Source organism: Bombus huntii, chromosome 5 (genome assembly GCF_024542735.1).
Source record: "Bombus huntii isolate Logan2020A chromosome 5, iyBomHunt1.1, whole genome shotgun sequence".
NCBI classification, from domain to species: domain Eukaryota; kingdom Metazoa; phylum Arthropoda; class Insecta; order Hymenoptera; family Apidae; genus Bombus; species Bombus huntii.
Window position 1 is genome coordinate 14,258,544 of NC_066242.1, and position 11,906 is coordinate 14,270,449.

Genomic DNA, 11,906 nt, shown 5'->3' on the forward strand with positions numbered 1-11,906 from the left:
CCTTTAATTATGTGTAAAATACTTAATGCACTGCGTGCATTATTCAAGAATACTGCGATGCGTATTGTCTTAGCGGATCTGCAATTAGTAGACTGCAAGCATCAGAGTATCAAATTAATTTTATTAAATGAAAGGTTTAATTTACTTTTTTCTTGAAACGTTATTATTAGGGAGACAGCAGTCACGGCGAAGGCAATAATTATTCACTGCATCGCAGGCACGCAATCGAGGAAATATCAATTAGCAAGGAGTTAGGTCGTTGACACGCTTGCTAAGCATCGGCAATCAGAGAGAGTCACGGAGATATAATTCAGTTTTTCTCGACACGCTTTTTGTCAATTACAGAAAAGTCAAATCCATTCGACTGTATCGCATCGCTAATCCCTGAATATAAAAGATCTCGAAGCCTGCGTTGCAGCCAGTTAAGAAGAAACGTCGGTATCTATTAAGTCGTTGTCGATTAAGCTGGTGCCATGTTGGTACGTCTTCTGTGATCTGTTTTATTTACGATAGTTATATTAGTGAATTTTGTGAGGAAATAATCGTTAGACTATTGATTGTTAACGTAATATGTGTCTGAATGGTTGAATATATTGCAGGTATTTTTTACCGCTTTAATCGTATCGACGCTGAATTCGGCTACAGGAGTAGAACATCAATTTTTGTCTTCAAGCTTCGCGAGATCAAAAAGAGGGGTGGTCGAAACTGGTCACAATGTTCTTCAAGATTATAAATCTCATCAAATTCAACCGATCGGGCCAAATATGCGAAGCATTGGTTCGAGTAATGCAAAATCTCCATCGCATTATAAAAACGTTCAAATTGTGAAAGAGCCTCCGTTAGTCGGAGGTAGCATTCCATTAGCGTACAGCGATACCTTTAAACAATCACCGCCGTATGCTACTTCGCCATTGTCCGTTTATTCCTTCGAATCTCGAAACAACGAACGATTATTGCCATATTCTGATAATTTGTTTACCATGTCAACTGGCTATAAAACTATAGGTGACGATTTTGCTAAACCGCTGAAACAAGCTGGTACGCACCTCCAACCAAAGTTTAACCAAAATGTAGCAACAGGTGTAACAATTAATCATTTCAACTAACGTTAATCCTTCCGATCGATTTCTCTCTTTGCAGATACAAATCTCCAAGTTCCCGTGTATAAGACTGGTTACCTGTTGCCAAAAATCTCAGAATCGCAGAGTTACGCGCCTATGTTCCAAAACGAGAAACCTCCATTGCCGATGCTTCAAGTACAAAAGAGTCGAGAGTTACCTCAGTACTTGTCCAGTACGCAAAGCCAACCACTCGTGTTGAACCCTGTAGATCAACAGTTCAATTTCGCAGTCAGAACGCCGAAGCTAAACAGCGTACAACTAAGTACACCTTTCCTGTCGCCGCTTTCCCGTTTTCAGGGTCAAGTGGTGCCAATTTCCACCGTAGATAACAACGCGCAATTTCCGCAATACAAAGGCGCCGCGGTAGACGTATACCCAACTGTCAGTAGCTTCTCACCGATGGCTTATCAGCCTATCCAACCTCAGTCGCAATTGCATTTTGCACACGATAACGTTCAACGTGTGCAATCTGTTGACAATGTACGTCATGCTACGCCAGCGCAAGAAATTCGATCTGACGTGGAGATCATTGACAAAAAGAAACCTGCGCCTCCGCCTAAGACCGACGACGACGAGGATGACGCCGATAACGACGAAGGTATACAGCAATATAATTCTTACCAGAGTACAATTCCAATTTAATGAGCGAGATTGTTGTGCAGATTATGTACCTCGTGAGAAACAATACGGAGCAAATTCAGAGGAAGACGACGACGACTACGAAACTAGATCTGGAAAATACTTTAAGGCGCCAGCAACGGAAGGTAACTTTAAACCATCGACCTCGTTTCCCTTCAAGCAATACGACGAAAAATTTGGCAAATATTCGAGTCAGAATCGTAACGCAGAAGGTGATAAGAAGCCCAAATATCATGATTATTCTTCGTCGAACGATGAGGATGACGACGAGCAAGCGCCATCAACTAAATATAACTCGGATCGCGCGCCATCAAAAAGCTTTTACAGTAGGCAAGAGGATGAAGAAAACGATGATAGACATGGTTATGAAAGACAAAAGACTGAAGAAACGTCCGATGATGCGAACGCATCTAAATACCTTGACAAGAACATCGACGAAGAGTTTGAAACATTGTACAGAAAGAAATTGCCAAGACAAGGTAAGTGTTCTTTAATTAAATATTGTTCTTTGAAGGAAAGAACAAGCAATGAAGCGACGAATAATCGTAGAGTACATCCATCTGAAAGAAGTTCCAGAAGTAGAATATGGATCGAGCTCGTCGAAAGGAAACGGAAATGATTACGAGGATCCTTCGGGCGAAGGAAGTTTTAGGAATTTTAGGTATTTCAAAAATTTCCACGATTTCAAAGACTCTGAAGGATTTAATTCTGATATTGTAAAAAGCTTCAGCTTGCTGCCCGAAACGACGTACGGAGGATCTTTTGGATACAAAATACCTAAAAGAAACGCGGCATCTTAAATATGCGAATGACCTCATGATTTACCAAAATATGTTAGTATTTAGAATCTAATTATGCTGTATACTGAGCTCAGTGCATATAATTTATCTAAAGTTTTGATATGTTATTTATATTGTTATGTTTGTTTGTATATAATATATTGAACATAAATTTTTGTCGTAACTAAGACAATGTTAGATATTGGATTATTTCATTTCCATGAGAAAAAATACCTCTTCGTAAGAACATATCAGCAGGATATTGCGATATCGATCGAATAAGTTGACCTTCTCGCGCGAACGATATGGCCTACCGGAAGTGTGCGAGACGTAGTTATTTCTTGATATGTTTCTTGATATAAATATAACATAGCCACTTCGATTCATCAATTTCCGAACGAGTAACCAGTCTTCCGGCGACTAATTGTACAGCAACGACACCACGACCAATCGTCATTAAGCGACAAAGGCTTATAATTTTCCCGCGGTATTCCTATTTTTACATTTTCTCTTAATTGCATCAATTAATTTTGTCATTACATCGATGTCGATGGAGCGTTCTCTTACGAATTGCAATCTGTATATATACTCGTTCCACGAGTTGGAGAACTCAGTATCATCGATAACATCGTCTACAACTCTTCCAGCATGAAGATCACCTACATGGTAATAAGCATTTTAAGCCTTGAAATCTTTTTCTTAATCGCCGTTATCGAGGCAGTGATATTAAGAAAACGGAGAAAATTTTTCAGATCGTTGTTGCGTTCGCTTTGGTCAGCATCGCGGAGCCAAAATTGCCACCAAAAAGAAAGGAAAGAAGCGTAACTATATTAGGACCATCTGGTTATGACTTTCTTGGAATTGAGCCAATCTTTTCTACCGATTCATGGTCTCCAAACAGTTTTGGACCAATTCCCTGGAATGCTGCAAAAGTACCAGATATTCCCTTACCGCAAGTTCAGGTCCAAGCGACGCATGACGTCGCTCTTCAGGTATGGCAGACTAATTTGCATCCCTTTTAATTAAGAAAGTCCGCACTTTGCTTCACACCGTGGTTTCTCGTTAATCTCAGACGTTAAGGGAACCACCTAGTGGCACACCCAGCGTTGCATATCCTCCGGATGTGCTGAAAGCTATTCAACAGGCGAAGGAAGCAAATCAAAATGTAAATCGGGCGCAGCATAAGGTAGCAGAAGCTAAACAAGCTGCCATTGTTCAGCAGAAGGTTGCTCTGGCTAAGGAAGCTGCGGCAAGGGAAGCTGTGGCGCGGTAAATGCATGCATTTCACAAGATGTTTTCCAAAGAGTGAAATTACTTAGTTCAATACGTTCGTCGACTATTTACATGTATAGATCGCAAGAAATTTCGTCTGCTGCTGAAGCTGAAGCTAAATCGAGCGCAAAACAGTTAGTAGCTTTGCAACAAAGATTGGCGTCATTGAAGGATGCGGTTGCAGCTGCACAGCGGGTTGCCGCAGCAAGGGAAGCAGCTGCGGCTGCTGCCATTCAGAGAAACGCTGCTGCGACGGCTGCTGAGTTACAGAAACAGGACGTTGACAAACAGATCAGTCAAAGCGAGCAGGAAGCAAAGGTGACGAAATCGTCAATTAGTTTACACGAGTTTGAACGGAGGCAGTTGGTGCACCGAACTGTTGTTAATTTACAGGAAAAAGATATAATCGCTGCCAAGGAGGAAGCTGTTGCAAATGCCGTACGACTCGCGTCATTAGGAAAATCGACGCATCATCCTTGGGGTCGTTAAACGCTTTCCACGTAAAATAACCACGAATGTTTTTTTTCTATTCTCTGTTATAGTTACGGTGATGGTTTATCTCATTTCTTATTCTCGTTACAAATAAAGTTTGTTTTCTGCAAAACTTATCGATTACTTCAACCGGCACATTGTGAATAGAAAGTGCGACGTGTGCTTTCACCAACAAATATATTGTACCATAAGACTCCGAGAATATATGCGGCTATATGTATCATCATTATTATCGCGCATTACGTTTAATCGCCCTGAGCGGAAAGAAGCTATCTCTTCTTATGCCATCGAACGAACGTTTTAGCGTCACATCGGTAAAAGATTACCTAACAACGCGTGATCGTGACGCACTCATCGGTCGATCATCGTGGTAACTGGATCGTTAAAAATAATCATGCTGGAACAATGTTGCTTCCTTTCACGAGAAACTCTAGCGTTAAACAAGGTGGTCAGGATCCTTTGAAAATTGCCATTTCCTGATCCGGCGTAAGACAATAGTGTAGCAGTTTACCGCGTATTCGTGGGAAGTGGCAGTGAAAGTGACGGTGGGCAGGGTGATTCGTTCCGCAGGAAGACGGTATCGATAGTCAAAGAATGCAATATCTAGTTACGTGCAACACAACGCCCAGCAGCCACAGCAGGAGAACGACCGAGTTAGATAAACTCTCTGCGTCGAATCTACCAGCGTATCCCAACCGGAATCCTTTCACTCACCTCTCTTTCTTGACCATCCGTAATACTCCCTTTCTCCCCGTTACGGTCTCCGCGATCCTGTCGAGCTGCTCTGCTTCTACGAATCAGGAGTAATTACGTGGGAAGAAAGTCGTTCGATCAAAGTCACTCTTTCTTTGCTCGATGTCTTCTATACTCGTTCTGTGACCATTCACCTCGATAATGGCCCTTTCTGTCAGCGCCATAGAAAGGAAACGAAAGGAATTCACCGATGTATCCTTGTAATCATCGTTTAGTTTGGCGAACCTAATGGCAATTTGGATTCGTTTCGATGTTTTCATAGAAAAGGGTCTTAAAAGTTACCCTTTCGTTCTCGAGATTTAAGTTTCTAGATGTGTCGCGCAAGCGATAAAAGGTATTGGCGCTTATCAACGGTTCTATCGTTATCCAAGACTTACCCTGCCTCGTCTAAAGAATCGCGATAGTCACCTTGTATAACTTGGGGTAGATACAACTATTATAACGAACAAGCACGCCTCCTTTCACGTCGAACTGTCCAACACTTTCATCTATACCGCTTTTTCGGATTTGCTCGCTTTTTGCCTTTTACCTCACCCAGTTTTATTTGCTTTGCTTTCTTATTGCGTGAAAGATCGCGTTACTGCCAGTGAAACTAGCCGTAACTCGATTTTTGTAACAATCGGTGTCATGAAAGCGTTCCATTCTATATTCGTTTGAAAAAAGTTAAAGTCGTTAATTGCCAACAAATAGCTGCGAATTATTAACTTGTCCAGCGACTCGCGGTTGTCCTATTTTGCACACGTTGCGATATTGCAATAATAACATCGATGCGAGATACAGCACAATTTCTGTAGCGTTCGATTTAATTCCTTTGGAACGACATGGTTGACTTTCATGCGAGAATTTCACGCTGGTGACATCGCAAAATAAGGCAAAACGGAAGAAAGAGAGTAGGAAAAGAAATCGATTCCAACGCTGGATCGGTAGAGAGGATCACGGACGGTCCGCATAGGCGTTCACCACGCTCTCCGCGTTCTACGTTACTTGGAAAATCTGACGATGCATTTCGTCGAAGTACTCTGAACGAAGTAGATACAACGGTGTTTTGTCGAGAGAAAGCTTGTCCAAAAGCTATACGGGCTGAGAAATCTTGGTCCCAATGGATCGCGTCCATTAACTGTACTTATATTATACTATGTATATAGGTATGGCACACGGATCGATGTTTCCGTAATTAAGAATGAAATTAAATTACGCACGTAGCGGTGAAAGCTCGCTTGAATGAATCAAAGATTACAGTCTAAACTTCTAACTTCTTCCGATCGTGATCGCTTACCTTTTGGAATCTTCGATTCCGCTACGGTGACGTAAAAAATTAATTCTCGCTTGGATGCAACGGCGTCGAGTTTCAACGCAAATTGATATGGATGTAAGTATTTCCTACAGTTTAGCGTAGTCTTGGATATAAATGCGAGCATGCAAGTCCGGTTTTCAAGAGAGAAAGATTATCCACGCGTCTGGGAAAGGGAGAGGGAGAAAGCGTATAAAAAGGATTGGTCCATCGTCAAGCACTCGCAGTATACGTATTCGTTTCTTCATCTACTGTCCCATTAGTAATCGAAAAATGCTTTCTTGGTCTTTTGTAAGTATCCGAAAAAAAAAAAAAAGAAAAGAGGGTGGATACGATCGATCTGATGGACATACACGTAGGCACGCGAACGAGAGGATCTCGAATCTCGGGGGAAACAGTGAATCGTGACCGAATGTTACACATCCTTTGCAAGTTCCGCTCATAGCGCAAACAATGCCGGTGAAAAGTGAATATTGGTATTTGCATACTTTCTTCTATACGCACTTACGTATTTGCGATGGCGATGGCTCGTAAAGTCGGCAACATCGTGGCCCCTATTCATCCCGCGCTTTATATTCATACCTCGAAACGAAGTTACGATCGCACTCTGTGGATATATCGTTGCAAATATGTGATTTACTAGCATCAGTTGACCGAGTTTAGAAAGTGCCAGCTGCGAACAACAGAACTTCGAACACGACGCGACTGATTTCTCTCGTCTCTACCCTACTTGTCCGTGCTCATACTTGATCGACAAAAAAATTAGAAGCCCGATATCGTTCTCGTGGACCTTGAATCTAACTATCGATTGTTTCAGGTATGGGTAGCAATCATATTCGCGAAATACGTAATGGCTAGCATCGAAGGTAGTCCCGGAGGTTGGCAGGGGTAAGAGATTATTTAGGTCTGTTTTTCATATATCTCGTAAATTGAAGCATTCGCCTAACTCGGATCGTTTGTAATTAATAGAATATCGGCAGGCAGCGATTATGGATCAGGACATGGCTTAGAATTAGGTGGCCTGTCCAGTTATGGTTCCTATGGCGGCGGTGGTGGACTGGATCATGGATTGCACGGAGGACAAGTTCATTACGCTGAAGCTGTACCGGTGAGCGAGCACGTGGAAATTACGAGGCCCGTGCCAGTACCTGTCGTCAAAAACGTTGGTAAGTTTGCCTCATCGATTAAAATGCTGACGTTAATTGCCATCGTGAAACTAGATAAGCGTTAAACCATAACCTTAAATTTACGAAGTGTTCGATCAACCTCATACTCTCGGCGACAATTCACACTTTGATCAAACTCTCATCCTCGATTATACGTATATATAATATTCGATAATTAACGCAAACCAAATGAACATCGTGAAATCTAATTCATCGTCGCAAAATTTCTTCGAATAATTGCTTAATTAAAAAACTTTTTACACTACTACAGGAGTACCGGTTGCTCAACCAGTGGCCATAGGAGTTCCACATCCAGTCGCCGTAGGAGTACCACAGCCCTATCCAGTTCACGTACCGGTTGCAAAGCCAGTTGCAATTCCCGTGGTGAAGACCGTGGCCGTTCCAGTCGAGAAGAAGGTTCCATTTCCCGTGGAAAAGGTGATACCGGTCCCAGTAGAGAAACACGTGCCTGTACCGGTGGAGAAACACATACCAGTGCCCGTGGAAAAACCGTACCCCATTCACGTGCCGGTTTACAAACACGTATTCCACAGGGTGAAGTCTCATGGTCACGGATGGAGTCATTAAACGTTACAACATGATACTCTGAAGATATATGCAGATTTACACGTATGGCCGTAACAGCAAGCGAGCGTAACTTCTGCGTGTGTATCAGCTAGTCTATACGGCAGAAGATTGCGATTCTCTTCCTCGAATGATCACAGAGAAGGCTCTTCGTCTTCGATCGGGCACACATTGTTGTATAGATCGAAGAAATCAACGAGCCATCTATCCAGGAGTCGTAAAATGTCTCCAATGCTGTTTGTATTTATGGTTGTCTGTTTTGTTGCTGTGTTATCAAATAAAAAATTAATTTTTAATTGAACCCAGCCTCTGTTTGTCCTCTATTCGCTGTAAACTAACGTTATTTGATCGATTACGTGCGTACGTTGGCAGATCTCTTTTGTCATCCATCAGAATTAAAAATAATAGATAGTTAGCCGTTATTTCCAACACGTGGAAAACTCCATTTATTACCTTTTCTCGACTAATTCTATTATTAACGAGTTTAGCTAACGGTAGGTCGCAATCGTTGCAGGATAGTTACAGTGTAGTCGCAAACAGCCATTTTAATATGAGCGCACGTGTTCCCTGATCTGTCGGAATAATTACTCGTAATCTGACAAGTAATCAGATGTTATCAATAGGCTGGGCAAATTATACCTTTCCCATTAATTTCGATAGATCGCGAAATTTCGGTATTTTTGATATAACGGATGGTCGCTTCGTTAAATCACGTTGATATACAAGAGAAACATGATAAGGACTGAAGTCACGAATTTCGTTATATCTCACCCGCCCCTTAATTATTATTATAATTTTCTGGATAACAACGGACAGATAGCACAGTTCGTGTCTAGATGATCTCAAGACGGTTCGTTATGCTCTCTCCACAAGCTCGGATAAATTCAAAGCTACGTGAGCTAGACACGTGTATCAGATATCGTTGTACACGATCATCGTCAATTTGTCACATAGCGTGAGCATTTTCTATATCATTGCAGACACATAACTGACGCGAAAGTTTCTAACAACGATGTTCTGGCTTTATTAGCGAAATAGTTTTAGCTTGTCGAATTAATGCGGAGCAAATAATATGGTAATCGGAAATCGATCTATACATTAGAGGCTCTTAATGCTTTTTTGCGCATATATTATAAAACCACCCATTTCCACATTTTACATCTTTTATTTACATTTTCCAGATTGTTTGCTTACGTTTTACTTGTTCGTTTAGAGCCTTTTCTCTTCCGATTGTATGTACGCGCGTATAATAAAGCGAACAATTCCCTACGTCGCGAGGAATATCATGCGATACACACGGGACGTGTTAAGTATTAGAAATTCTCGCAGGTGCGTGGGAATCACGATACGCTAAATCGTATTTTCTACGAAACTTTAAAGGAAAAGAGTCGTAATTACTTAATAAGAAAATCGTTCGATCTCGTTAATTACGTTGAATTCAGAAAAAATTGAGAGAACGATAAAGAAAAGAAGCATTGTGTTCAAAGTGTCCAAGCCATATCGGCAATGTGCATTCACGAGTCTAAATAGTTCCGTTACTTTTGAATATGTATCGACTTAACGGTGGGAGCACCGGTCAGTGACAGTCGATGAAAATTGTGAATGTACGCGAGCACTCGCCTATGAATAGAGCAGAAAATGTCTAATTCACACGGTGCTGGCGGAATCACAAAAATGGCCAATACTTACGACGCGTTCGCCGCACCGATACCTGAGAAATAGCGATTTATTATAGCGAGCAGGACTAAACTACACCGTCGACAGTGAAAGGCCCAGTGGTATATTAAGACGAGCAATGAGCAAAGATGTATCAGTCGCCGAAGAAACTTCTACAACTAGCAGTCAGGTGTATACTTGCATGCGCCTAAACATGAACAAAATCGTGAGTAAAGAATTCGGAAAATTCCTGTATCCACGCGACTCGTACACTTACGAATCGAACAATAAAGCTTCTTAACAGTTAATCGATTAAAGAAATTGCTCGTATTTTTCCAATGTATTTTTTCACCGTCACTCGCTAATAACTTGAAAAAGCGTTCGCCTTTTCTTTTCTCACTTTCCGTATTTCTTCCGACTCCTTGTCACCGTGACATTAATTAACAATAAAAGGGCGAGCAATTCAAAGATCGTTTATCAATAATTTTCCACGCCACATAAAGACGTTTCATTTGGCAACCAGTAATCACAATTCTATTATTTACGGAAAGATCATCGCGTTCAATATTGCCACTATATTTACTCGCAAAGAAACGGTGCATTTTCTTTCTAAGCACATTCTATTTCAGTCAGCCGACATTCAAACGCACATTCACTAACGTGAACTTTACCTTCAACGTAGGTGCTACTTTCCCTGGTGTCCTTGGCCGCGAGCGTGCCGGTGATCGTGCAACAGAATCAAAATGAATTTCAGCCTCAATTACACGGAGGTTTTCAGCCGCTAGAAAGGTCTGATCAGGAAGGTCTCGGCACTTCCTCAAGTGGAAGTTACGGCAGTGATTATGGCGGTAGCTACGGTGGTGGTAGCTACGGTGGCGGTGACTATAGTGGTGGTAGCTATAGTGGCGGTAGCTATAGTGGCGGAGAATATGGTGGTAGTTACGGCGGTGGCTTTGGCGGTGGTGACTTTGGCGGCGGTCACGGTGGAGGCCTCGAGGGATCTTCCGGCGGACACTTGGAGTCTGGCGGTGACCACTTGGGCTCCGACTACTCTTCCCTAGGAGGTGGATACGAAGGTGGAGACGAAGGTGGAGTTTCCCTTGACGGAGGTCACAGTGTAGTGCAAAGTGTTCCCGTGTCCGAGCATGTTGAGGTAACGAAACCCGTACCGGTCAAGGTGGTTAAACACATCGGTAAGTTATAATTACGATTCTTTGTAAAAACTTTTCCTACCAACATCTCTACCTGTAATATATTTTACAAATACTTTGCTTCCAGGGGTACCGGTTCCTCAGATCTTGAAGATAGGCGTACCCCACCCAGTGCCAGTCGGTGTTCCTCAACAGTACCCGGTAGCTCATCCAGTTCCAAAATTGGTTCCCGTACAAGTGATAAAGACCGTCGCTGTGCCAGTGGAAAAGAAGGTTCCATTCCCGGTTGAGAAGCATATTCCAGTACCAGTAGAAAAGCCCATTCCTATTACGATCGAGAAGCACGTGCCAGTGCCAGTCATCAAACCGTATCCCATAAAAATACCCGTGTACAAAACGATCTACCATCACGCGAAGAAGCACTAAACTTTAGCGACTCGTTACGGAACGATCCATCCGACTGATACTAAAACGACTGCACACACGTTCATCGCTTTTGCTCACGGTTCGGTTCCAGATTGAACAACTATGATGGAATCGCGGTGAATTTGATCGTTGAGGCTGGCTAGATTTATGGCCGACTAAATTTTAATTGTTTTTATCCTGTATATACATGAAACAATGTTATCGCTGTTTATTTTTTTTAATTTTATAAATGTTACTGTTTTTGTTTTTGAATAAAAATGTTGAAAATAATATGCACAGCTTCTGTTTTTTAAGCGAGAAATTTAATCTCCAACAAGTTTGAAGCAATTTCCTCATTGTCTGTACTGTCGTACGTCAAACGTGATTAATGTTTCATCGGATCGATGTTTAATCGCAAAGATGAGATTGATATATCGAGCGAGCGCTACTTATGGTTAGCTGTAGCTTTACATCGCGAACGAGCTTCTCCGTTTCAAAAAAATATGAACACATACTTTTCGAGAGAAATCGAATAAGCAAATCGAGGCAACTTTCCACGTAGGATTAGACGGAATGAATTTTTACGTAGTAGATAG

The 11,906-nt window shown here is 41.9% G+C and overlaps 4 protein-coding genes across 4 annotated transcripts; all 4 read left to right on the forward strand.

Annotated features, from left to right (window-relative positions):
• The first annotated feature begins 473 nt into the window (after positions 1–473).
• On the forward strand, positions 474–2,567 carry LOC126865850 (protein IWS1 homolog). Its single transcript, XM_050618743.1, has 5 exons — positions 474–479; positions 600–1,038; positions 1,141–1,719; positions 1,784–2,239; positions 2,310–2,567. The coding sequence occupies exons 1-5, from the start codon at positions 474–476 to the stop codon at positions 2,558–2,560; spliced, it is 1,731 nt and encodes a 576-aa protein (XP_050474700.1). The 3' UTR covers positions 2,561–2,567.
• A 386-nt stretch (positions 2,568–2,953) lies between these two features.
• On the forward strand, positions 2,954–4,491 carry LOC126865994 (uncharacterized). Its single transcript, XM_050618995.1, has 5 exons — positions 2,954–3,205; positions 3,292–3,531; positions 3,612–3,808; positions 3,892–4,129; positions 4,205–4,491. The coding sequence occupies exons 1-5, from the start codon at positions 3,188–3,190 to the stop codon at positions 4,298–4,300; spliced, it is 789 nt and encodes a 262-aa protein (XP_050474952.1). The 5' UTR covers positions 2,954–3,187; the 3' UTR covers positions 4,301–4,491.
• Positions 4,492–6,419: 1,928 nt separating this feature from the next.
• Positions 6,420–8,101, forward strand: LOC126865851 (zinc finger protein 512B-like). Its single transcript, XM_050618744.1, has 4 exons — positions 6,420–6,425; positions 7,165–7,235; positions 7,317–7,513; positions 7,785–8,101. The coding sequence occupies exons 1-4, from the start codon at positions 6,420–6,422 to the stop codon at positions 8,099–8,101; spliced, it is 591 nt and encodes a 196-aa protein (XP_050474701.1).
• Positions 8,102–9,968: 1,867 nt separating this feature from the next.
• Positions 9,969–11,331, forward strand: LOC126865452 (keratin, type I cytoskeletal 9-like). The gene is made up of 3 exons (XM_050617941.1): positions 9,969–9,980; positions 10,437–10,947; positions 11,033–11,331. The coding sequence occupies exons 1-3, from the start codon at positions 9,969–9,971 to the stop codon at positions 11,329–11,331; spliced, it is 822 nt and encodes a 273-aa protein (XP_050473898.1).
• The last annotated feature ends 575 nt before the right edge of the window (positions 11,332–11,906 follow it).

Coding starts and splice junctions, on each gene's coding strand:
- LOC126865994 (XM_050618995.1), top strand. Junction 3,532..3,611: donor CGCATGACGTCGCTCTTCAG/GTATGGCAGACT, acceptor CGTTAATCTCAG/ACGTTAAGGGAACCACCTAG. Junction 4,130..4,204: donor AAAGCGAGCAGGAAGCAAAG/GTGACGAAATCG, acceptor GTTAATTTACAG/GAAAAAGATATAATCGCTGC.
- LOC126865850 (XM_050618743.1), top strand. Junction 1,039..1,140: donor TAAACCGCTGAAACAAGCTG/GTACGCACCTCC, acceptor CTCTCTTTGCAG/ATACAAATCTCCAAGTTCCC. Junction 1,720..1,783: donor TGACGCCGATAACGACGAAG/GTATACAGCAAT, acceptor ATTGTTGTGCAG/ATTATGTACCTCGTGAGAAA.
- LOC126865851 (XM_050618744.1), top strand. Junction 7,236..7,316: donor AGTCCCGGAGGTTGGCAGGG/GTAAGAGATTAT, acceptor TGTAATTAATAG/AATATCGGCAGGCAGCGATT. Junction 7,514..7,784: donor ACCTGTCGTCAAAAACGTTG/GTAAGTTTGCCT, acceptor ACACTACTACAG/GAGTACCGGTTGCTCAACCA.
- LOC126865452 (XM_050617941.1), top strand. Junction 10,948..11,032: donor CAAGGTGGTTAAACACATCG/GTAAGTTATAAT, acceptor CTTTGCTTCCAG/GGGTACCGGTTCCTCAGATC.